This window comes from Aquarana catesbeiana, linkage group LG05 (genome assembly GCF_042186555.1).
Source record: "Aquarana catesbeiana isolate 2022-GZ linkage group LG05, ASM4218655v1, whole genome shotgun sequence".
NCBI lineage: Eukaryota > Metazoa > Chordata > Amphibia > Anura > Ranidae > Aquarana > Aquarana catesbeiana.
This window is the reverse complement of record NC_133328.1, coordinates 398,808,719-398,836,446: the sequence shown is the minus strand read 5'-3', so window position 1 is coordinate 398,836,446 and position 27,728 is coordinate 398,808,719. Positions and strand designations below refer to the sequence as shown.

The 27,728-nt window shown below is 42.4% G+C and overlaps 1 protein-coding gene across 1 annotated transcript; it reads right to left on the bottom strand.

The window, feature by feature from the left end:
• Window positions 1-2,421: 2,421 nt before the first annotated feature.
• Window positions 2,422-26,204, bottom strand: FAM8A1 (family with sequence similarity 8 member A1). Its single transcript, XM_073631113.1, has 5 exons — window positions 25,831-26,204; window positions 16,716-16,836; window positions 11,838-11,961; window positions 9,819-9,958; window positions 2,422-6,620 (listed from the first exon to the last, which is right to left on the bottom strand). Exons 1-5 carry the CDS (start codon window positions 26,129-26,131, stop codon window positions 6,479-6,481), a joined length of 828 nt encoding a protein of 275 aa, XP_073487214.1. The 5' UTR covers window positions 26,132-26,204; the 3' UTR covers window positions 2,422-6,478.
• Window positions 26,205-27,728: the final 1,524 nt, after the last annotated feature.

Here is a 27,728-nt window from a genome sequence, read left to right as displayed (position 1 = left end):
AACAAACACACATACAGACGTACACACACATACATACAGACAGACACTCACATGCACACACACATACAGACACATGTACAAACACACATACAGACAAACACTCAGATGCACACACACACATACAGACACATGCACACACACATGTACAAACACACATACAAACACTCACATACACACACACGCACACACACACATACAGACACATGCGCACACACACACACATGAACAAACACACATACAGACACATGCACACACACGTACAAACACACATACAGACACACATACAGACAGACACATGCACACACACACATACAGACACATGCACACACACACACACACACATACAGACACATGCACACACACACATACAGACAAACTCAGATGCACACACACACACATACAGACACATGCACACACACATATGTACAAACACACATACAGACAAACACTCACATGCACACATACAGACACATGCGCACACACACACATGAACAAACACACATACAGACAGACACTCACATGCACACACACATACAGACACATGCACACACACACACACATGTACAAACACACATACAGACAAACACTCAGATGCACACACACACACATACAGACACATGCGCACACACACACATGAACAAACACACATACAGACACTCACATGCACACACACACACATGTACAAACACACATACAGACGTACACAAACAGACAGACACTCACACACATACACACACATACCAGACACATGCACACATACACACACACATACATACACATGCACAAACACACATACAGACACATGCACACACACATGTACAAACACACATACAGACACATGCACACACATACCAGACACATGCACACATACATACACATGCACAAACACACATACAGACACATGCACACATACACACACACACATGTACAAACACACACACACACACACACACACACACACACACACAGACAGTCAGACACTCACATGCACACACACACAGACACATGTATAAAGCCCTTTAAAAACGAATCTAGCTTCTATCACAGTACCTTTCCAGTTTCCTCATTCAGCCAGGTACTGCACTGTAGGGGGAAGCAGAGAGCAGAGCACACTCCCCTGCTGTTTACTTTCACTTTGCTGAGGTTGACGGAGCTTCTCACAGTGCCGATGTACAGTTCGGCAGGGGATCGGGAGATCGGGCTCATCTGACAGCCCTTCACTCCCCTGATCCCGCGGCACACCTGAGAACCTCTGACGGCACACCAGTGTGCCGCGGCACACTGGTTGAGAAAGGCTGGTCTAGCCTTTTAAGAAAATTTGGACTGAAAGCCCACTCTGCAGTGATTAAACCTCTCATTAGCAGAAAGAATCAAAAGGCTAGACTAACCTTTGCTGAGGAGCATGTTGTGTGGACAGAGAACTGGTCCAAAGTTTACTTTAGTGATGAAAGCAAGTTTAATTTATGTGGATCTGATGGGAAATATTATGTTTATCTTCAAACTTTGAAAAGAATGAACCCAAAGTGTGTAAAGAAGTCTGTGAAAGGTGGAGGGGAAAGCGCCTTGGTTTGGGGAATGATTTCTGCAGCAGAAGTTGGGCCTCTTCTATAGCTACATGGCAAAATGAATGCAAAGGTTTATCAGAACCTACTTGGACAACATAAGTTTCCTTCCCTGCGTTCATCACCCAGTCAGCCAGCAATTTTCATGCACGACAATGGCCCCTGTCACACAGCAAAACTGGTAAAGCAATATCTTGAAACTGAAAACATTGACATAATGAAACGGCCAGCCCATCGTCCTGATTTAAACTCAATAGAAAACCTCTGGAAAATCCTTAGCGACAAAGTTATTGCTAAGAAACCCACTACAGTCACCAAACTGTGGAACAGACTGGAAGAAGAGTGGAACAAAATCACACCAGAGCAGTGTGAAAGACTAGTGATGTCCTGTGGCCGCAGATGCGCTGAAGTAATTCAAAGCAAGGGCCTGTACACTTCCTACTAATTGTTGATTGTTGTGATCTTTCTCCGTGCTACAGTCTTTGCTGTTCTCTCATTTTGATCCTTGTGTTTTCTACAAAATTGTTATTTTGAAAAACACTGTTCTATTACCATGGCCTATAGCCACAAAAAAAATTCCATCAAATGTTGAGCAATAAAGATTACATTATTTCTGAAAAAAAAAATCAAGTGTTCATAAATTGTTCTCTAATTTTTATCTCCAGTGTATATCAGGAGTGTGTGCTGGAAAAACACATCACACAGCAAGCAAATGATTCAATGCATTTTTAAAAATACTCATATCGTTTCTGTCCATTTAGCCCCGACATGTTAAAAAGCATCAAATACCCTTCTGTAACATTATGTAACAAATAGAATTTTGTTGCTCCACTTGAAAAAGTTCAAAAGCAAAGTCAAATTAGTCCTCGCGCTGTTATAAGCAGTTTTAATTAAAGCATATCCACCAGGGATAGGATTACAGAAAGTGGCAGTAAAAGATTTCAGGCAGTTACATAATCTGTGTGACATAGTCTGATGCAACGAATGTCATAGCTGTAGAAATCCTAGCTGCTCTGTTCTAAACAACGGTTTGTAACTGAAGTCACCTGTGGTTATAAATGACTAAACATTTTACCTCCTGCAGCTGCAGAAATTTTAGACATTTAACTGTGCCAGAATTTTCAGCTTTTTACTAACAATTCAAAAAGGTAAAACTTGAACTACCTACAGGAAATCCCTGTTGTCTCTCTCTCATAATAATAAAAATTAAAAAAAAAAAAAAAAGGACAAGAAATTCATTGAATAGCTGTAAAAGACTTTGTACATCTTTGACATGTAGTTTAAAATATTCATGCAGGTGTAAGAGCAGTTGCATACCAAAACCTTTTAATTAGAAAGGCCAACAAGGCTTATTGGTGAAAACTACATCAATAGGCAAGAACAGGGAAACTGACAAATTACGTTATCTTTCCTCCTCTAATCTAGAACTGCCCCCTTAAAGTATTTGTCAGGGCAATATAAAAGAAAAAAAAAAAGAATATATATATATATATATATATATATATATATATATATATATATATATATATATATATATATACATATATATATATATATACATATACACATATACATATATACACACACACACACACACACACACAGCACATCTCTGAAATATATGCATGTTTCCTCCTCTCGCTACAAATGCTGCAAGAGTAAGAATAACTAAATACTCTTAAGTGCCAGAAATCCTGTAATCTTGCAGAGGAGAACTTGGGCAAGGCTGACATCACTGCATGGGATTTCAGAACAGCAGTGTTGTCATCTTAAAGTGGTTGTAAACAAAAAAAAAAAAAAAAGAAACACCTGCAAGACAAAAGGCATAATGAGCTAGTATGCATAGCATACTAGCTCATTATGTACTACTCACCTGAGATCTAAGCCCTCGCTGCGGTGCCCGTACACAGTACATCACTCCCGGGGGTTACTTCTGGGTATCGCGGCTCCGGTGCTGTGATTGGCCAGAGCTGCGATGACATCACTCCCGCGCATGCACACGGGAGCCGCCAGGTAACAGCACACTCACTGAAGCAACAGCACATACGTGCCATTGCTTCAGTTTGCATGTGCCGATGACGTGCAGGTTTAGGAGATATCCTGGGTAGCTACAGGTAAGCTTTATTATAGACTTACCTGTAGCAAAAAGTGTTCTGTAAGGGTTTACAACCACTTTAATAACAGATAATAACTTATTGGATTTCTGGCACAGCAACGGGTTTTTTATCTTTATTTTTTTAGCGTTTGTAAGTCAGCAAACATTGAAAATGTGCTTGTGTTGCAGACCTTTAGGCTGCATTCAGACCTGAGCGTTTTCAGCTCGTAAAACATTCGAAAAACACCCAACAAGCAAAAACCCCATTCATTTCAATGGCACCTGTTCACAACTGAGCATTTTGTCATGAGCTACATGAGCTTATTTTTGGGCAGATTACAGGCGTTTTTCTGCTTTTTACATTGGTGACCTTCTGACCTGTACAAAATCGCAGTAAAAATCGCATTACTTTCTGCCTGAAAACTAAATGCTCAGGTGTGAATGCAGCCTTACTGAATAGTTTATTTTTTTATTTTGCCTACACAAAAACTAACTGCTGAAGGAGACCAAATACTGTTATCCATAGGTTGCCATCTCAGAACCACATAGTTCCTGTCGACATCTTTTTCCACAAAGTGTATGCAGTGAAGGAGTTTAAGAATAGAGATATCTGAAAATGTCCATTTCAAACTCTATCAAATATATTACATATACAATATATTGCCAAAAGTATTGGGACACCTGCCTTTACACGCACACAAACTTTAATGGCATCTCAGTCTTCATCTGTAGGGTTCAATATTGAGTTGGCCCATCCTTTGCAGCTATAACAGCTTCAACTCTTCTGGGAATGCTGTCCACAAGGTTTAGGAGTAAGATCCACGGACTAAGACTGGGATTCCATTAAAGTTCATGTGCTTGTAAAGGCAGGCATCCCAATACTTTTGGCAATATAGTGTATGTATTGTCACCTATATTGGTGCAAATAGAAACACTGAAGTGCTGAGCACAAAACCCCATAGTAACCAGCCAGATTTATTTTTACTGACGTCAGATCACTAAAAGATAATTCAGATTATTATGGATTATTGGATGTTGCTAAACTGAATACATTTATCTGGGGTATTCTAAAAGGGTGTTGTCGCAGCACTGAAAGTGACAGTGCTTGTGCCCGACTTGTTCACCCGTCAATGTCGGTACTAAAGTCGATGTGTCCATACTCCTTGCTCCAGCCACTGTGCCCGTAACACTGACAGGTGCATGCCCAAGGGGAACTGAGAGACCAGTTCCCCATCAGGTGGGCTTTACTTTTTGTTTATGTTAGCTCACATAAGTGGGCGGATCCATAGTCACCATTCAGGCAAATAGCAGCTTTCGAATCCAAACTGCTGTGTGCCATCAATCACAGGCAAGGCTGACTAGTCTCCCCACCCAACAGGCACGGTGGCCGTGAATTTGAGTTATGAGGTGGGTGAAGCTTGATGGGGAACTCCGAGAGACTAGCTCCCCATCAGGTCCATCAGCCACCCTTCTGTATGCCAACTTTGAGTTGGTCTAAGTTGGCTCTAGTTCACTTATCACCAAGCTGATGGCAATCTGTCGCAGCCATAGTGACAGATTCTAAAAGTGTAGTAAGAACTATCTGAATTTGGTGCATATTTTGGTACTGGTACCAAGGCTTACATGAATTAAACACAGGCCATACAACCAGAAAAGTGTTGTTACTGCTTTACTGAAGTCCCCAGTGTATTTCTTCTATTTTGCTGACTTATTTCTGGCTTCAACCTACATCTGGGCTGGTCAGTTGAGATACATATGAATGCAGTAGGACAGGTTAAAGCGTGACAAGTAAATTGCTTTTATTGAAATGTTATGTAGAGTCTCTGCATCTTTGCAAAATTTAAAAAAATGTACTCACTTCCTCTCTGGTGCTGACGCCCACCATCCCAAAGACTTACTGCTCTATGGTCCAGCACTGGGTCCTCTCTGGGTTGAATGATGCGAGTACAGGATGGTATAGGTGCCTTGCACTTACAATACAATGATCAAGTGAATGGCACTGATTAAATTACATCAGTGACCCTTCTCTGCATTACTGGGGACTGCCCAGCACTGTAGAAGAGGACCCTGCCTGTCATGGAGCATTCCCGAAGAAGTCTTAAAAAAAAAAAAAAACAGCATGCATAGGGGCAAAGGTGCTGGAATTGTGTTTTAATAGCCATATCAAATGTTTTATATCCAACTTTGCATAAAGCACAGTTACTGACATGTAGTTCAGCAGAAATTTGTTCTGAGTGGATACTATGGCATTTAATTCCTTCACTGGGTGGGGAAACCTTCACTCTGTACTCTGCATTGTGTAGCATGGGCTTTTGCTTTTGACCGCATTTATGATTACCCTTTATCAGGTAAAGCAAACCAATAATAAAACATGAACAGATAACCAGCAAGCTGAATAACATTTGTTCAAACCACTACTGGTAAACTGAGACATGGAAACTCATAGGTTGCTATAGGCAACATTTAAATTTTTCATAAGTCAGCCTGAGAATATGCAGAGCTTAGTAATATACTGCATACAGACATACAAACCTATGTACAGTCCACATTTTTTAAAATTTTTTATACTTTATATATATATATAAATTTCTTGAAATCCATAGCTTTTTCTTCCAAACGACAATACTGATAATCTGAATCAACAATGAAGATGGTCATTGAGAGGTTCTATGAAGATTATCCTGCATTCAGTCAATCAATAACACCTTTTACAGTTAAAACTGATTTTTACAAATAGCTCTTAATAAATAGGCTTCCAAAGGAACTCTGTGCTATACAAAGCCATCCAGCAATGTTCTAATGGCAAGAGAAAGTATATACATCATCTCGTGTTCCTCTTTACAACGATGGTGCCTGCAACAATATCATAGGCTGTTCTGTTATGCTGGAAGAATAGCAATGTAATAAATGCAGGGAAGAAGAAAGCAATGGAGAAATTCTTGATCACAGCTCGGACTGTCGACCTATAAAACAAAAGCATACAAAAACAAATTACACAATTTAATTTGCATTAAAAATCCACTAAAATAGCCTGCATTAAAGTGAAAATCTTTAACAAAGATACAACTTGCTTACAGGTATAGAGAGTGGGCAGTTTTAGGTACCTGCAGATACCTACCCACCCTGCCAGAACAATGGACCATTCTGATCAAGCACACCTTTGACAATTCCTCGCACCTTTCAAGCTTGCCTGCTCCCTCCACCCCTATATGCTCTTACTGGCTCAATACTGCAATAGGCTGCCTAAATGGCCAATGGGGTAGGGGGCACCAAAGCATTAGCACTACCAGGAAGATCTAGAGCTTTGCTCAAAGAGAACATCCCCACATTTGGGCAAGAAAACTTTTGCAGGTACATACAGACACCTCTAAGCACCTGCGGATTGTTTACTGTTAAAGAAACGTTTGGCTATGCCTCTTCTTTAGAGCACAGTGAAATGAATCACTACATCACACAGCCTGCCCTGTTCCTCTTGGCTCTGGTCAGAAACTGGGAAAGGTGTGGAGTAAGGTCTTCAAGGAGCCTTTTGCACGTGCAGATTGCCAGTCCCAAAAGACCAGGTGCTTAGTGGCTTGTTGCTATAGGATGTGGCCATATTTATACCTTGTGTTAACATTTAGACAAAAAAAAAAAAAAAAAAAATTGTATTCTTTAGTTAACATTTAGACAAACTAAAGAATACAATTTTTTTTTGTTTTTATACAATTAGCATAGGTTTGCTGTAAGGCCCCGTTTAGATATAACGTTGAGGGAACAAGCGATTGCGATTCTGAAAGCGGCATTTACACGTGTTTCCACATGTCGCACAAAGGGCGGCTCATCAACTTCAAAGGGCTGCCCTACGTGCATTTGTCGCCCAAAAGAAGTTCCTGCTCCTTTTTTGGGCAACAAGCTTAGCATGATTTTTAAATGTGTTTTGCTGTGTTACAATCACAAAATGCGCATTTTGCTGGGATTTAAAACTGCCTCGATTTTGCCCACAATTCCAGATCGCTTAATGTGAACGGGGCCTAATATCAGCTTTCTGCAAATCATTATTCAGAATGGAAGAGGCAGAATCTGTTTTCCTGAGCAAATATGGCTCTACAACTCTCCTAGCCTAAATCCTGTTAAAAGGATACAAAAAGTATATGAATAATGTTGTACTACATCAATTCACATATGAATCTCAGATCACGACAATCGTATTAGATTTCACATTGCAAAAGCAGGGCAAAGGGGCGATATACAGTGCCTTCCAAAAGTATTCACCCCCTTGGCTTTTTAACTATTTTGTTACATTACAGCCTTTAGTTCAACTTTTTTTTAATCTGAATTATATGTGATAGATCAGAACACAATAGTCTAAGTTGGTGAAGTAAAATTAGAAAAATATATACATAAAACTATTTTTCAGAATTAAAAAAAAAAAAAATGATAACTGGCATGTGCGTATGTATTCACCCACTTTGTTTTGAAGCCCATAAAAAGCTCTGATGCAACCAATTACCTTCAGAAGTCATATAGTAATTAGTGAAATGATGTCCACCTGTGTGCAATCTAAGTGTCACATGATATTGTCATTACATATACACACCTTTTTGAAAGGCCCCAGAGGCTGCAACACCCAAGCAAGAGGCACCACTAACCAAACACTGCCATGAAGACCAAGGAACTCTCCAAACAAGTAAGGGGCAATAATGTTGAGAAGTACAAGTCAGGGTTAGGGTATAAAAAAAAAATAAAAATATCCAAATCTTTTAGAAGCACCATCAAATCTATCATAACCAAATGGAAAGAACATGGCACAGCAGCAAACCTGCCAAGAGACGGCCGCACACCAAAACTCACGGACTGGGCAAGGAGGGTATTAATCAGAGAGGCAGCACAAAGACCTAAGGTAACCCTGGAGGAGCTGCAGAGTTCCACAGCAGAGACTGGAGTATCTGTACATAGGGAGACAATTAGCCGTACGCTCCACAGAGTTGGGCTTTATGGCAGAGTGGCCAGAAGAAAGTAATTACTTTCAGCAAAAAACAAAATGGCACGTTTTGAGTTTGCGAAAAGGCATGTGGGAGACTCCCAAAATGTATGGAGGAAGGTGCTTTGGTCTGATGAGACTAAAATTTTACTTTTTGGCCATCAAAGAAAAAGCTGTCTGGCGCAAACCCAACACATCACATCATCCAGAGAACACCATCCCCACAGTGAAACATGGTGGTGGCAGCATCATGCTGTGGGGATGTTTTTCAGCAGTCAGGACTGGGAAACTGGTCAGAGTTGAGGGAAAGATGGATGGTGCTAAATACAGGGATATTTTTGAGGAAAACCTGTACCACTTTGTGTGTGATTTGAGGCCAGGACGGAGGTTCACCTTCCAGCAGGACAATAACCCCAAACACACTGCTAAAGCAACACTTGAGTGGTTTAAGGGGAAACATGTAAATGTGTTGGAATGGCCAAGTCAAAGCCCAGATCTCAATTCTATTGAAAATCTGTGGTCAGACTTAAAGATTCCTGTTCACAAGAGCAAACCATCCAACTTGAAGGAGCTGGAGCAGTTTTGCAAAGAGGAATGGGCAAAAATCCCAGTGGTAAGATGTGGCAAGCTCATAGAGACTTATCCAAAGCGACTTGGATCTGTGATAGCTGCAAAAGGTGGCTCTACAAAGTATTGACTAGGGGGGTGAAAAGTCATGCACATTGACTTTTTCTGTTTTTTTTGTCCTATTTGTTGTTTGCTTCACAATAAAAAAAAACAAAAAACAAACATCTTCAAAGTTGTGGGCATGTTCTGTAAATTAAATGATGCAAATCCTCAAACAATCCATGTTAATTCCAGGTTGTGAGGCAACAAAACACGAAAAATGCCAAGGGGGTGAATAATTTTGCAAGGCACTGGTTGTGTACAATGCCAGTGATCAAACTGTTCAAATAAGTGGGTCATCAGTGTGCTCAATAACCAATCATTTTCCATCTGTGAATCCTAAACAAACTTGTTCCTTCAGGGAATTTCGGGGAAATATCTACTAATGGCTTCAACTATCAGCTAAAATAATGCAGTTTCAAATATTTAGTTAAAAGCCAACTACGGCATTTGCGATCTTCAAAATGCTAACAGCACTTTCTTATATTAAAAACCAACTCTGGTTTAAATAGTCTTTAAAACCTATGGTACTTACGCAGTCATATTAACATTTGTGGAAGGGATCACTAATACTCTGTTTGGAGCAACCAGCACAGAGTTATCGCATGTCACAACCCGAAGGCCAAGCAGGAACTTTCCTGGAGTTGCACCACCCGCTCCCCAGATGCAGATAATCTTTAAAATAAAAACAAACGTTTTATTAAAAACTAAAAAAAAACAAAAAAAAAAAAACAAAAAAAAACGCAGATATATCTTCAGTTGGGATTCTTTATACATGCATGCTGCCTGACAGGGCTCAGTGTGTGTCTGGTTCAAAAGCAGAGCAACCCTGATCTACTTGTAAGTAACCACAAACTGGATGCCTGTTTATATACAGGTGTTGTGTGTCAGTTCTTGTTGCCAGTTCACATTTACTGGTTTCAGCTATAAAGCGTGTTAGATTATATTGTCCTGTTGTACATAAATAGATGCTGAAAGAAGCGAAAAATAAATATTGTGAGCAGAGATGAGGGTTGTTTTCCAACTACCTCCATAATGACCCTATTCCTGGGATCCACTGATATAATGACCTCACTCCAAACCCCAAAGATGCATACCTGTAACCGTCCTCTGCCTCCCTTTGTATATCCACTTTTCTGGCACTTTGTTTACATGTAAAAATCAGCTTTTTTTTCTAGAAAATTACTTAGAACCTCCAAACATATATAATTTTAGCAGAGGCCCTATAGAATAAAATGGTGGGGTTTTGCAATTTTTTATGTCACACAGCATTTGCGCAGCGGTTTTACAAACATACGTTTTTTTGGAAAAATTACACTTTATAAATTTCAATGTAAAACACACAATAATACCCAATGTTTTGCTAAAATATAAAAGACAATGTTATGCCAAGTAAATCCATGCCTAGCATGCCAAGCTTTAAAATTGCGCATGCTCCTGGAATGGCAACAAACTACAGTATTTAAAATCTCCACACTTTATAGGCCTTTACAGGTTACCAGTGGAGAGTTAGCCTCGGTTCACACTGGGACGACTTGTCAGGCGACCTAGGTCGCCTGACAAGTAGCGTCCCGTTCAGTACAATGGAACCGTTCTAATCGTCGCTCCGACTTAGAAAAAGGTTCCTGTACGACTTTGGGCGACTTGCATAGACTTCTATACAGAAGTCGTTTTGCAAGTCGCCCCGGCAGTCGTGTGCAGGTCGCCTCGGGGAGGCGACCTGCAAGTCGTGCCGCCTCTGGTGTGAACCGAGGCTTACACAGGAGGTCTGGTGCTAGAATTGCTCTTGCTCTGACGTTTGCAGCAATACCTCACATGTGTGGTGCGATCGCCGTTTACGCATATATGCAAGACCAACCTGTGTGCTCACCTTTGTACTCGAGCACAGAGGCGCTTTAAAATGTTTGTTTCTATACTGTTTAATTTTTTTTAATCACTCTTAATGCTGTCACAAATATAAACATCCCTTGACAGCAATAGGCAGTGACAGGTACTTTTTATGGGAGAGATCTGGGGCTATTAGACCCCATATGTCTCCTCTGCCCTTAAAAGCATCTGATCAAACCAAGATCAGTATGATCAGATGCTTTCCTATTTTAAAAATGGCGCTGTTTACATCTAGGGAATACAGAAATGAAAAAAAAAAAAAAAAAATACAGGTTGCTTCCAGTTTCCTATACCATAAAGCTGATCAGGGACATTCTTGTCCTTGAAAATCTCAATAGTAAGCCGGCTTCAGTTCCGGATTCTTCAATGGAACGGAGAACCCGAAAAGGACCAGCGGGAGGGGTCGCCCCCTTCCACCGCTTGTAAAAGCAATCCAGTGGCTTAATAGCCCTCTAGAATGGCTCTTACAAAAAAGCCGAGCGGCCACAGGAAAGAAAAACACCGAGATCATGCCTGTAGCAGCAGGCATGATCCCAGTATACCACTTGAAAGCCACAACATAAATTTACGCATTGCGGTCTTCAAGTGGATATACTTTGTGTCTAACACAAAAAAACTTTACCATGAACAATTTTACGTCAAAGGAAACAAAGGAAATTCATCATACCTCATAAAAACAGACCAAGAGCCTGTAAATAAGTGCCACCACCATCATTTTCTGTAGGTCTTCCATTGATGTATCTTCATCTACTTCTTCAATTATGTAGTGCATTGCAAATTTGGAAATATCTCTGTAAAAATATATCAAGAAAAAAAAAAATCAACCTTGAAATACATAAAGTAACATTCTATTTAAGATACCCAATAGAAGGTTTTGGAAACAACATTATAGGCTAACTCCAGGATCCTGCTAAATTTGCATTTGCAGACGCTCTCCCCAGGCTCTAATGAAATGCAGAAAAATTGTAATAATGCCTCACTTTTCTTCTAATTCTCGATTTTCACTCCTCCTCTGAAAAAATGTGAACCCTCATGTGCAAGGACGACTTTCTGTCTTCTCACAAATCACACTTGTGCAGGGAAACAGCAATACATTTCCCATATGGCAATGGGAAATGCAGGAAACGCAAGCTTGGGTGTATGGGCAGAGTCTAGGCTGAGATAAGGGTTAAACTAGGCTTAAGACAAGGAAAGTTGTTGGAGCTGATGATGCATGGGCTGTTTATACCTGGATTCCGAGACTATTTGGTCCACCTGCTCATTGTGACAGAACTACAGCGGGGAATTTACCAGACTGGAAGGAAGTAAAATAGAGGGCACAGCAGCCACTGGTCTAAAAAAAAAAACAGGTGTGCAGGTAAATCAGCCCTGCGAAGCCGGAAAATAAAAATAGATATCTCATGTTCAATATACCTTTTAATGCACACAACCCCGCATTTGTTCAAGGTAAGAAAGCATTATAGATATTCAAAAACCTTTCTGCCAGGAATCCAGCTTTAAAGCTGAAGCATACTCTACTTATATATTGTCATCCCTGGTTCCTCCTTTCACTCCTCATCAACACTAACCACTTGTCTACTGGGGAAATATTTTTCATTTTTTTGCACATTACAATCTGCATTTTTTTTGCTAGAAATTACTATAAACCCCCCAAAAAAGTATATATTGGAGAATAAAATTGTGGCAGTTGCAATTTTTTTTTTTATGTTGCATAATATTTGCGCAGTTATTTATCAAACGCATATTTTCAAAAAATATATACACTAAACCGAATTTTAGTTCAAACACACTATTATACTCAACGCATTATTATATTCAACTCATTATATATTATTAAACGCATTATTATACTCAACTTTTCAGTAAAATACACTGCTCAAAATAATTAAAAGGAACACTTTGAAAACACATCAGATCTCAATGGGGAAAAATATCATGCTGGATATCTATGCGGATATGGACTGGGTAGTGTGTTAGGAATGAAAGGATGCCACATCATTTGACGGAAATGAAAAATTACCTACCTACAGAGAGCTGAATTCAAAGACACCCCAAAAATCAAAGTGACAAAATGATACAGCAGGAGCTCAGTGATGCCCTGGTCCAGATCTGGGAGGAAATACCCCAGGGCAACATCTGTTGCCTTATTAGGAGCATGCTCCAACGATGTCAGGCGAGTGTAGGGGCCATTCAATGGCATCAGTTCCTTCATCCTCCAGGAACTGGCTGCATACTCATACCACATGAGGCCAGGCATTGTCATGTACCAGGAGGAACACAGGACCCACTGCACCAGCGTAGGGTCTGACAGTGGGTCCAAGGATTTCATCCAGATACCTATTGGCAGTCAGGGTGCCATTGTCTAGCCTGTAGAGGTCTGTACATCCCTCAATGAATATGCCTCCCCAGACCATCACTGACCCACCACCAAACTGGTCATGCTGAACGATGTTACAGGCAGCATAACTTTCTCCATGGCTTTTCCAGACCCTTCACGTCTCTCACACGTGCTCAGGGTGAACCTGCTCTCATCTGTGAAAAGCACAGGGTGCCAGTGCTGTGCCACTGGGCACTTAGTTGCAGCAGGGAACAGATTTTCTCACCAGGGAAGCAGTTCAGGGTTCTCCATGGGTGCTGCCAGCAGGGGGTGGGGACCCTTTGAAAGCTCAGTTAAAGTGATCAAGTGGCTCTATAGCCACCTGATCACTTTTAACGGAAAGCTTTTTATTGGTTCTTAAAGTAATTCTAAAGGGAAAAGTATTGTTTTTTTATGAATAAAAAACAGGTTCTACTTATCTGCTTTGTGCAACAATATTGCACACAGAAGTCCCTTACCGGCTCCCCACTGGCATGGTCCTCTCCTCTCTGCAAATGCCCCAGAACAAGCTGTGTGCTATGGGTGCACTGGTGTGGATACGTTCCCAAGCTGGGCTTTGTACATCCAGACAGTGTGGCTTGGCCTCCTCCCCCTTCCTCCTCACAGGATCTAACCGACAGCAACAAGAGCCTATGGCCCCCATTGCTGCCTGTGTCTCCTGTGAGACAGGAAGTCACTGTAATGGTGCTGCAGATGAGGACGGCGCTTGATCGTGAGAAGAGCCAGGTAATTGTTTTTGGGGAAGCATACTAGCTCATTATGCATTTGCCTTACAGGGTTTTTTTTTTTCTGTGCGGGTATACAACCGCTTTAAAGTTTGAAAAAAAAAAAATAACACCTGCAAGACAAAGGCATAATGAGCTAGTATGCATAGCATAGTAACACTCACCTGAGATCGAAGACCTCGCTGCTGTACACCGCTCCGGCGGCCGACATCACTCCCGGGGGTTACTTCCGGGTATCGCGGCTCTGGTGCTGTGATTGGCCGGAGCCGCGATGAGGTCACTCCCGCGCATGCGCACGGGAGCCGCCGGTAACGGCACACTCACTGAAGCAAACGACACGTACGTTGGCACATGCAAGTACAGGGGACATCTCCTAAACCATGCAGGTTTAGGAGATATCCTGGGTAGCTACAGGTAAGCCTTATTATAGACTTACCTGTAGTAAAAAGTGGTCTGTAAGTGTTTACAACCACTTTAACTACATTGCAGAAAAAAAACAAAAAAAAACACCATTCCACAAATATCTTTTCACCCCCTTTTTTGTATCTTGTGACTTATTCATTATTCTGCATAATAATGGGTGGCACAGTGGTGTAGTGGATAGTACTTTCGCCTAGCAGTAAGAAGGGTTGCTGGTTCGAATCCCGACCACAACACCACCTGCCTGGAGTTTGCATGTTCTATCTGTGCCTGCGTGGGTTTCCTCTGGGTACTCTGGTTTCCTCCCACACTCCAAAGACATGCTGGTAGGTTAATTGGATCCTGTCTAAATTGTCCCTAGTATGTATGAATGTGAGTTAGGGACCTTAGATTGTAAGCTCCTTGAGATTAGGGACTGATGTGAATGTACAATGTATATGTAAAGCGCTGTGTAAATTGATGGCACTATATAAGTACCTGAAATAAATAATAAAGCATTTGAATTCTTCATTGGATGGATGCACTTTAATGCGTATATATATTAATAAAAAAAAAAAAAAAAAAAAAAAAAAAAAATTATATATATATATATATATATACATACACGCATTAAAGTGCATATATATATAATAATATAATCTATAATATAAAAATATATAATATATAATAATATATATAAATAATTGGAGGCTGTACATAAGTCAACTGCAATGTCTAACTCCCAAGGGCATGTCCAGATGCCAGTGACCTTAGCTCAGCTAAGCACATACATTTAATAAATGGAGAAGAGGCAGTAAGTGCCAGACACATCTCAGGGAAATGGGATAGACAAGGACAGTGAAAACATCTTTTAAAACCTTCCCAATCAACTGCTCACCCAAGAGTGCTCAGCTGAATGGATCAGGCAACTCTCTCTCTCTCATGTCCACACCTGCCAACTGTCATCATATGTATGTTTATATAATACAAAGCCATGGCCAAACATTTTGAAGGATGCCAATTAGAACATTAGATTTCAGTGGCCAACAGTTAATGCTGAGTCTAGGCTGGCACTGTGGTGTCTGCTGAGGACATTTAAAGCGGAACTAAACCCATCTGTCCTTTACAGCCAAGGAAGCTGCCATCTAAAAAGGAGGCCATAGACAGATAGCTTTTCCTTCTATGCAAGCTAGGTCCCGCCGGGACACTATATTCTGACAGCAGATCCCGCTGTAGTCAGAATACACTGATCAGCAGCTGCAGCCCCTGATCAAAATCTGTCTGGCCCCTGCTGAACCGGGCAATCATTGGCCAGTTTTAGCCTCTATTCAACCTGCAGTTGCCGTGTTGCTGCACATGATCAGCTATGACACCAGCCATTTGCTGGTCTGACAGTTTGGTTGAGTTGACATAAGCACACTAGTAACTGTTATGCCCCGTACACACGGTCGGACATTCCGACAACAAAATCCATGGATTTTTTCCGACGAATGTTGGCTCAAACTTGTCTTGCATACACACGGTCACACAAAGTTGTCAGAAAATCCAATCGTTTTGAACGCGGTGACGTAAAACACGTACGTCGGGACTATAAACGGGGCAGTAGCCAATAGCTTTCATCTTTTTATTTATTCTGAGCATGCGTGGCACTTTGTGCGTCGGATTTGTGTACACACGATCGGAAATTCCGACAACAGATTTTGTTGTCGGAAAATGTTATATCCTGCTCTCAAACTTTGTGTGTCGGAAAATCCGATGGAAAATGTGTGATGGAGCCCACACATGGTCGGAATTTCCGACAACAAGGTCCTATCACACATTTTCCATCGGAAAATCCAGCCGTGTGTACAGAGCTTAACAGTTATCATTCAAGCCATGCCTGTGTAACCGTTTTGGGTGAAATCAGTGGGTTTAATTCCGCTTTAAAGGTCGAGTGAAACAAACTGTCCCACAATTTAATTCAAAAGTCCTTTTATTCAGAACTCATAAAACTAATGACAGACTTTGGCAAAGAATCATCATTCTTAATACAATAAAAACTTACTTTATTCCGCTAAAATGCACTATGCTTAAAATAACAGCTGCTTTTATGAAAAAGAGAATGAAGAAGTCCACCATCTCTGCTCTGAACCTTTGTGCCAAAGTAGGAATAATGAACTCACGACCTAAACGGGAAACAAAACAGAATTGAATAAAGTACAGGTTTCCATTGATAGGCAGATCCAAAAAGGAGGAGAAGGAATATTGGCAACTACATTTAAAATGAAAGAACTGGCACCATGTACACGCTGGTATTGTTTACCATAAAAGTCTTGTATAAACTACTGCGATTATAAAAAAAAACAATTTCTGTCCTGACACAAGACATAAATACAAAAGAACCCATTAAGGACATATAACTTGGCAGTAAAAAGGTACATGAACCTTTAACAAGTAAATGAATGAAAAATCAAGCAGCAGAAAGCTGAGAAGAGGAAAGCCCAGAAGAGAATGAAATGTGTTCATAAGGACAAAGCTGCAATAATTCAATTGTTATGAAACATTAAAAAGTGACAAAAAGGTCACGCTGCAATATATAGTATGTGTATGCATCTCTCTATACAGGGGCGTACCTACAGGGGTCACAATTTCAACCACGCTCCAGGGGGCCCATGCTGCCCCACCGTACACCTGGATAGGGGGAGCAGTGGGGTGGGTGGTATATAGAGGAACCAATCTCTTTATTTTTCTTCTGCAGTCACTGAATGCGGCTTCTCCTGCTCTCCCTCCTGCAGGTATTCAGAGGCTGCAGAAGAAAAATGAAGAGATCAGTTCCTCCACATTCCACCCTCGCCACTCCTCCTATCCAGATTTTTTTCTGCTGCCCCGTGTGCTCTCCTACACCCCCCCCCCTCCTCCTCCTCTTCCGCCAGCTTCTGCTGGGGATGTGTCAGGATGGAGAGTGGGGAAGGGGCTGGTAAATATGTCATTTACAGGCCCCTTCCTTGTCTGAATAAATTGAGTCAGTGATCTGTACTGATCATTCATAACTGTAACATAGTAAACTGTGTTTATTATGCTTCAGTTTATGAATGAACAGGAAGCTCTGTACAGAGCTATTGCTGTCCATTCGTTCTGTGCTGTTGGGGCTGCAGAGAAGGGGATTGAGGGCTGTGTCCTCAATCTATTTCTCTGTCTCTAAAGGTGAAAAACATCAGAGGTCTGTTTAGACCCCTGATACCTCACCAAAGCCCCCAACGGGGCTCCTAAAAAATTGGAAAACAATTATAAAAAATAATAAAATAAACTACTGACACCGATGGCAGAACTATCATGGATCACAAAGGTCACACTTGCAACCGGGCCCTGGCAGTTTTTGTTTTTACGAGTCCCTCAGTATCAAAATGTGGTCACCTGTTGATCCTGCCAGCAGACACTGTGTTTTTTTGGGAAATTTTGATTTTGCCAATAGTTTCACTTTAAAGGAGCTGTAAAGGCAGAAGTTTTTTTTTATCTTAATGCATTCTATACATTAATATAAAAAGCCTTCTGTGTGCAGAAGCTGCCCCAGCACCCCCTAATACTTACCTGAGCCCCATCTCTGTCCACAAATGGCTCGGCCCTTCCGAGACTCTCCCTCCTGATTGGCTAAGACACAGCAGTGACGCCATTGGCTCCCGCTGCTGTCAAAGTCAATCAGCCAGCCAGCCAATTAGGTGAGAGAGGGGGTGGAGCCAGGCCACAGCTCCATGTCTGAATGGACACAGGGAGCTGTGACTCGGCTCGGGTGCCCCCATAGCAAGCTGCTTGCTGTGGGGGCACTCGACAGGAGGGAGGGGCCATAAGCAGCAAAGAGGGACCTGAGAAGAGGAGGATCGGGGCTGTTCTGTGCAAAACCACTGCAACAAAGTATGCAGTATGGAAAGTATAACATTTTTTTTTTTTTTTTTCAATGAAAAAAAGAAACTCTTTGATCACTTTATGTTTACAAAGCCCTAAATGTCACTCTACCAAGAAATGTATTACAGGTCTGTAAGAGAGAACAGACTTACAGCTAGCAGAATCAAAGAAATAACATTGATTTGTTATGCTGCTTTGGCTCATGTTATCCACCTAAATCTGTGTAGAATAATAAAAAAAAAGGTCTATAAATTTCTATGCAAATTACTGCAGGGAAATATTTGTCCTGCATTGCAGTGCATTTGTATTGTTTTTGTACAGTCCACCCACACCTGATCTTGCAGGTTTAGGGCGGTAAATGGAATAGCCACTGGCATAATACAAAAAAACAAAAACAAAAAAAACAGATCTCCACACCTGAGTTACCCCTCTACACATGTTATTACGAGTGGCTGCAGCTTCCAGCAGACAGAGGGCTTCTTGTACACTGCACTGCTGGTCATACATTATTATCCAAGTTTCTTATTCAATTTCCTTTACATTTACCTTCAACTATGTAGTGCAAGGGCCTGACTGATTGCATACAAACTGTTTAGGTTTGACCTCATATTATATGGTTTTGGTAAATCTAACAGAAAATTGTGGAAGAAAATTGTATAAAGTATGGCCAGCCTTACTTTGGCCTTTGCATTTGAACACACATCACACCAAAAGGCTCCACTTCCCATGCTTTGCCTTCATTGCAAACACACCTCAATATGACATGCTGAATCCACAGAATTGCACCACAAAGCGAAACAGGTCAAACTCAGCCTCAGATCTGTAATCTATTCTGCATCATGGAGACAAAGGGGAATTTATTGACATGCACTTTAACCACTTCCCAACCAGCCTATTGTCAAATGACGGCTGGGCAGGATCTTTGTCATTCTGGGTGGACGTCATATGACGTCCTCCTGGAACACGCAATCTGTCACCAGCTGTGTCCACCACACACAGCCGATGAATGATCAATATTACTGGCCTACTGCCAGTACCAAGTGATTGCTGTGACTAATCACAATGACAATTGTAAACAATGAATGGCTTTGATTCATGCCATTCATTGTGTATGATTGTGTTGCTAGGTGTGATTGATTACAGTGATCACATGGGACAGATAGGACTATCCCATGTGATTAGCGGTTGTCAATCACAGCAAACCACAATAGTACATACCGAATAAATCAATTTCATTCAGTAAAAATGCAGTGAAGTTCACTGGTATAAGCAGTCATTATGTGTAGGGAAAAATAAATCCGGATCCCTTCCACAGAGTAGTACAGTGTTACTTATGGTAACACTGTATTGCTCTGGTCACAGTGTGTTAACATATTTATTTATTTTTCTACATACCATCAGCAGTCAGTATCCCTGATCACACCCAGACCAGTGATATGACAATGCTGTACTGCACTAATGACAGTATGTAAAAAAAAAAAAAAAAAAAGTGAAACTATTTTTTTTATTTCTTAATTTTCCCAAGAATTACAACTTCAAAAAATTTGTCATGCCTCCTACTAATTACCTCAGACTGCCTACCAGGGTGGATAAAAATCAATGATTTTTTAAAATTTTGGGTTTTTTTGGATTATCACATTTATTTTAATAAAATGCTTTTTAAGTAAAAATCTAAAGAGAGTTTTCTATTTAAGATTTATAGTTTATTCAGCATGAAATGGAGCTTAGTTGTGTAGCATGAGGCTGTATATTCTGCAATATTTACATTTTTCGTAAACTCATTCAATGAATCCAAGCTCTGCAAACTGAGATAACATGCACGGCATTAATGCATTCACACAATTTCATGGTAACCATGAGATAAAACTACGTTCAGGAATATTCCTTTATCCCATTGTTTTGCAAATCTATGTACACTACAAACTGTATGATTGTTTTAAGAGAAATGCATCTGTACCAGGCTCTAAGTGTGAGGAAGAAGGGCAAGCAGTAAAAAAAGAAAGTGAAACCTTCTAAGCAGCTTATAAACCTTGTGATCTTTCTGCACATAGCTTGAAGTGCTTTATTCCTCCTCCCTTGTGGAGCAAAATGGCAGCAGGCCATAAAAGAGACCTAATTTGAGAATATTTTAACGAAGTTCCTCTACCTATGGCTAAAGCAGGTATGCGTGCGAAATGCAAGCAATGCAACAAAGAGATGCAGGGCCTGGTGGCCCGAATGAAACATCATGAGAAGACAACCTGTGATGAAAGGACCGCGCTTTAAAGTTTTTTTATGTGGACCCAAGTGATTATATTCAGTTTAACCACTTCAGCCCCGGAAGGTTTTACTCCCTTAATGATCAGGCCATTTTTTGCGATACGGCACTGCAGTATTTTAACTGAAACTGCGCGGTCGTGAGATGCTGTACCCAAATAAAATTAATGTCCTTTTTTTCCCCACAAATAGAGCTTTCTTTTGGTGGTATTTCATCACCTCTGCAGTTTTTAATTTTTTGCACTTCAAACAAAAAAAGAGCGACAATTTTGAAAGAATAAAAAAAATAATATTTTTTACTTTCTGCTATAAAACACATCCAATAAAAAAAAATGTAAAGAAATCAAATTTCTTCATCAATTTAGCCCAATATGTATTCTTCTCCATAGTTTTGGTAACAAAAAACTAATTAAAAAGGTATATTGATTGGTTTGAGCAAAAGTTATAGTGTCTACAAAATAGGAGATATATTTATGGCATTTTTATTTATTTTTTACTTGCAATGGCAGTGATCAGCGTAACGGCGACATTACGATGGACACCTGACAGTTTTTTGGGAACGAGGGAAGGGGTTAATATCAGGGGCGATCAAAGGGTTAAGAGTTTTCCCTAATTGTGCTTTCTTACTGTGGGGGGGGGATGGGCTCACTGCATGGACACTGTGATTCGTGTTCCTGATTGGCAGGAACACTAGATCAGTGTCCATGCCTGACAGCATGGCGGTCTGCTTGTTTACATCGGCAGACTGCCGTTATGTCTCTGTGGGGAGAATCGAGGGTGGCTGGCGGACATTGTGTCTGCCGGACCCGCTGATTGGCTCCCCCTGTGGCCAATCAGCATGCGATCGTGGCTCCAGTGGCACGCGCACGCCCCCCCAGTGGCAATTGACAAAATCATGTACAGGTACGTGATTTTGCGAAATAGAGCCACCTTGCTGCAGTATATGTACGGCAGGCGGTTGGGAACAGGTTAAGATCTTTTGTTTTTTCAAAGATATTTTGTTCATGCACTTCAGTTACTAAACATTGATGTCTAAACAAATACAAGAATATGCAATATAATCTTATGGTTTTAATTAAATAAGAGAATTTGAGTAGTTCTCCAACTATGTGTGATTAACCTAAAATCGGTTCTGATATCGCCGTTTTACTAACTTGACAGCTTATTATTCTAAATAGGAAACCTTCATTTTGTGTGCAAATATTAAAGATTCTAACTACCAGCAAGAATAAGTCCTTACGTTTAAAGAGCACCTGTCATTTCAGATACATCATGGCAGCGCCTGTTTTCGGGCATCCACTCATCTGCTACCGCCACGTCCCTCACCTTGTTGTCTCACTGCTGCAGCACTTGCTGTCCATTAAAGTGAATGGGACTGTCAGTCAACAGCGGGTCAGAGGAGGAGCCGCTGTAGGACAGATGACAGTTGCTCTTTAAAAATGATGATTTAAATCAAGCCTTTTTACTAGCGATTTACATTGTGATTTAAACTGACTTGATTTAAATCAGGTTGGACTTCTTTAATCCTTCGTGGCATAGATTCAACAAGGTGTTGGAAACATTCCTCAGAGATTTATGTTAAAGCATAACTAAAAGGCAAAATGTTTTTGGACAGAGTGGAGATGGATTAGAACCCCTGTCAAGTTTTTATTGCTGTCTGTGCCCCTATTAAGGAGGAGATTCATCCTCTCTATTTGTCCTGTTTACCATTATCATTGAAAGTAAAAGAAAAATCAAAAATTTTGGGTTGTCCCCAGAAAAGTAATAAAGGGGGAAATCTTCTAATGGGGACACTAGTTCTGGTGACCTGGGAGTCCCCAAGGAATTCACTTAACCACTTATGGACCGGCTTACGGCGATATACGGCGGCTGTTTGAAGAGGAATACCGTTGTGATGGCAGCAGATAGTTGCCATAACCCTGGTATCCTCTTCTTCAGCCGGCGATCCGCTTTCAGATAAAAGTGGTCTCAACGGCGGATTTGCAATGAGATCACTTTTATCGGGGGCGGTAGAGGGGCCCCCCTCTGGCCACGCTCCAGTGGTCTCCACCGCTTACCGGAGTCTGTGGTAGCGGCGGAGACGATTGGGTCCTCTCTCCTGCTTGGCTGGCTGCTGAGTGAGGGGAGGATGGCCCCTACTTGGCTCCATAGCATTGACTGGCGGAGGCAATGTCAAACGTCACTACCACCCAATGTTCTTAAAAGGAGAATTTTTTATTCATTTTTTATTGCATTTTAGTGTAAATATGAGACCTGAGGTATTTTTGACCCCAGATCTCATATTTAGGAGGTCCTGTCATGTTTTTTTCTTCTATTACAAGGGACATTTACCTTCATTATCATAGGAATAAAAGTGACCCAAAAATATTTTTTTAAAAGGACAGTGTCAAAATGAAAAATGTAAAAAAACTAAGAAAAAAAAAAAAAAAATTTAAAGCGCCCCGTCCTGCTGAGCTTGTACACAGAATTGAACGCATACGTGAGTAAAGAGCAGCGCCCGAATATGAAACTGGTGTTTAAACCACGCATGTGAGGTATCGCCGCAATCGTTAGAGCGAGAGCAATAATTCTAGCCCTAGGCCTCCTCTGTAACTCAAAACTGGTGACCTGTAGAAATTTTTAAATATCACCTATGGAGATATTTAAGGGTAAAAGTTCCACAAGTGGGGGCGCAGTTTTGAAGCGTGACATGTTGGGTATCAATTTACTCGGTGTAACATTATCTTTCACAATATAAAAAAAGAAATTGGGCTAACTTTACTGTTGTCTTATTTTTTAATTCAAAAAATTTATTTTTTCCAAAAAAAGTGCGCTTGTAAGACCGCTTGCGCAAATATGGTGCAACACAAAGTATTGCAACGACCGCTGTTTTATTCTCTAGGGTGTTAGAAAGTAGTTTTTAGAGATAGAGTAGTTAGAAGTAATTTTCTAGAAAAAAAAAAAAAAAAAAAAAAAAAAAAACAAAAAACAGATTTTAACTTCTAAACACAGAGTAAGGATGGGCTCAGGCGTGTTCGCAAGCTGCACGTCCCGAGCCCGCCAGGAAGTCGGCACAGCGCTAATCACAGGCAGTGAGACGTTTTCCGATCTCTGCAGCCGCACATCAGAAAACATCTCACTGCCTGTGATTAGCGCTGTGCCGACTTCCAGGCGGGCTCAGGACGTGCACCTTGCGAACACGCCAGAGCTCATCCAACACCGAGTTTGAAAAATAAGCCCCTCCTTCAGTGGTTAATTTGCAGGGATATCCTCTCACTTCCTGTTTGGCTATGGGACAGGAAGTGAAGGGAAATCTCTGCAATGGGACACAGATAGCAAAAAAAAAAAAAAATTTTAAAATGAAATAAAAAACCAGACGGGTTACACTGTCCAAAATGGAAAAAAAAAAGTTTTGCCAATAGTTCTACTTTAATGTCCAAAGGTGGAACACTCCAAACAGACCTTGTGTCCCATTCAGAAGACAGGAGCTCTGGGTGCTGCTTTGCTCCAAGCCTTACTTCATACAACAGAAGCAGATGACAAGTGTCTGAACATCTGCTACTTCTAGTTCACAGCTGGTACCCCTAACACACCTAAACAGCACCCACATCTCCCCCTCCATCAGAGAAGAGCAGAACGGAAGGGCGACATTACTGAGAAAGCCACACACTTCCAGGGACAAGGAAATCCACGATCAGAGAACGTCCCTGGAAGGTAGCAACATCACATAGAAACCATGGGGAGGGCACAAGGCTGGTGTAAATCCAGGTGACAGCTCCAGCCTGCTTACAGGGACAAGGTGTGGGGTGACAGGTGACATGGAGTGGGGTGACAGATGTGGGTGACAAGGAGGGGGGTGATAAGGTGACAAGGTGGGGGGTGACAGATGTTGGTGACAAGGTGTGGGGGGGACAAGGAGGGGGTGACAGCTGACAAGGTGGGGGGGTGAAAGCTGACAAGGTGGGGGGGTGACAGCTGACAAGGTGGGGGGGGTGACAGCTGACAAGGTGGGGGGGGTGACAGCTGACAAGGTGGGGGGGGTGACAGCTGACAAGGTGGGGGGGGGTGACAGCTGACAAGGTGGGGGGGGTGACAGCTGACAAGGTGGGGGGGTGACAGCTGACAAGGTGGGGGGGTGAAAGCTGACAAGGTGGGGGGGTGAAAGCTGACAAGGTGGGGGGGTGAAAGCTGACAAGGTGGGGGGGGGGTGACAGCTGACAAGGTGGGGGGGGTGACAGCTGACAAGGTGGGGGGGGTGACAGCTGACAAGGTGGGGGGGGGTGACAGCTGACAAGGTGGGGGGGTGACAGCTGACAAGGTGGGGGGGTGACAGCTGACAAGGTGGGGGGGGTGACAGCTGACAAGGTGGGGGGGTGACAGCTGACAAGGTGGGGGGGTGACAGCTGACAAGGTGGGGGGGTGACAGCTGACAAGGTGGGGGGGGTGACAGCTGACAAGGTGGGGGGGGGGGGGGTGACAGCTGACAAGGTGGGGGGGGTGACAGCTGACAAGGTGGGGGGGGGGTGACAGCTGACAAGGTGGGGGGGTGACAGCTGACAAGGTGGGGGGGGGGGTGACAGCTGACATGGGGGATGACAGCTGACAAGGTGGGGGGGGTGACAGCTGACAAGGTGGGGGGGGGTGACAGCTGACAAGGTGAGGGGGGGGGGGTGACAGCTGACAAGGTGAGGGGGGGTGACAGCTGACAAGGTGAGGGGGGGGGGTGACAGCTGACAAGGTGAGGGGGGGGTGACAGCTGACAAGGTGAGGGGGGGGTGACAGCTGACAAGGTGAGGGGGGGTGACAGCTGACAAGGTGAGGGGGGGTGACAGCTGACAAGGGGGGGGTGACAGCTGACAAGGTGGGGGGGTGACAGATGACAAGGTGGGGGGGTGACAGATGACAAGGTGGGGGGGTGACAGATGACAAGGTGGGGGGGGGTGACAGCTGACAAGGTGAGGGGGGGGTGACAGCTGACATGGGGGGTGACAGCTGACAAGGTGAGGGGGGGGTGACAGATGACAAGGTGTAGGGTGACATCTCACCTGCTGCCGGAGGGGGCGCTGTGCTGACCGCACTGTTGGCGGTAGGTGTTCGGTTGTTGGTCGCTCTGGACGGGTCCCCCACACTCCCCGGGGCCGTGTTGATCATGAGCAGAGCGGCGGCGGTCGCACAGTTGTTCTGCCAGCACACAGAGCCGCAATAGGATTGCCAGAGCCATTCTTGTAGCCGCCGGGAGTACTCTGCCGCCGTCATCCTCTCTTCCGACCTGGGGGGCCCCCCGCCATCCGAAGCCTGCTCCCCACTACACGGCTTCCTCTCTCGGAGCTCCCCACACTCCGCCATCACTGGAATACACTCAGCCCATCAACTCCGCGGTCATCAGAGCTAGAACCAATCAGCGCCGACCGTGACGTCATGTCACTAGGGGAATCATTTTACTTTAACTTGTCTTTAGTCCAGTGAAAGCTGCGACCATATTTCCGGAGACCAATACTTCTTGATGAATGATTTCCTATGGGACACGTTCACATCTATGCTTTTTTGTAGAAAAGGAAAAATGAAATGAAGGGTCAGGGCCAGTTCACACCACATGCAGACTGAACTGTCGAATGGCTTGACTCCAGTACATGCAGTCCAGTGCATTTTTTTTGCATCAAAAACGCATTGCAAAGTAGGTTATATGCGATGTGGGAACCAGCGAGATTCCTGTGTGGGTTCCCGTATCGCATTTCACAGGCAGTTCACACTGCACTCTGCGAACCGCAGCAGGGGGGTCAATAGAAAGTTAATGACACCCCCAGATCAGTTCACAGATCGCAGTGCAAACTGTCAAATGGTACAGGAATCGGATTGCTTGGGTGTGGACACTCACGCGATTTGATTCCAGTGCGACCAAAAAAAAGGGTCTTGCACCATTTCGGTGCGAATGCGATGCAATTTCAGCCATACAGTTTGCAGAGCGATGTGGTCCAAAGCACTTGCGATGTCTGTGTTCACACAAGTGTGAACCACGACTTAATGGTTTCCAATAGCATAGTTCACACCAGTGCAGTCAATTCCAGGGCTTTCCAGTTCCAAAAATAAGTAGTACATGCTGCATTTTTTCTGCACTGGACTGTACTGGAACGTGGTAAAACACATCAAAAACACACCGGTCTCCAGTACAGTGAGAAAAACAGGAGAAAGGAAGAAAAAAAGCACCTGGAATGCATCTGGAAACACATAAAAAACGCACCGAAATGGATCTGGAGTACATTTTTGTGGTGGGAACCAGCCCTCAGGGACATTTTTAAAGCAAAACAGTGCATTTTGGTTCAATAGACTTTAACAGAAAAGCATGTATTGCAATTTTGCAGCAATTAGCTTTTTGCGTTTTTAAATCCACCCAACAACAAATTGGCCCCCAAAAAAGCTTAAAAAAATGCAAAACATAAAACGCATAAAAAAGCGTGAATAATGGATCAAAAATGCGTGTGCAAAAATGCACTGCAGAAACGGATCAAAAGCAAACTGCACAGGTGTGAACCAGGCCTTAGGCTCTGTTCACATCTATGCATTTTTTGGTGCTTTTTGCAGAAACGCACTACAGTTTATTTAAACGAGACACATTCACATCTATGCTTTATTTTCAGCGGCTGCATTTTTGGAAAGGGTGAGGGACTTTTTTAAACGCAAAACGGTGCTTTTTTGGTTCAATAGACTTCAGCGGAGAAGCTGCAAAAAAGCATGTAGTGTGTACAGCGATTTTACGATGTTTTTTTGCGATTTGCATTTTGCGATTTTTAATCTGCCCAACAACAAATTGGCCAAGAAAAAAGCTTAAAATATGCAAAACACAAACCGCATAAAAAAGAAAGAAATATGCATCAAAGCCAAGTGTGCAAAAACGCAAAATGCACAGCAAAAAGTACTGCAGAAATCAATCAAAAGCAAACGGCAT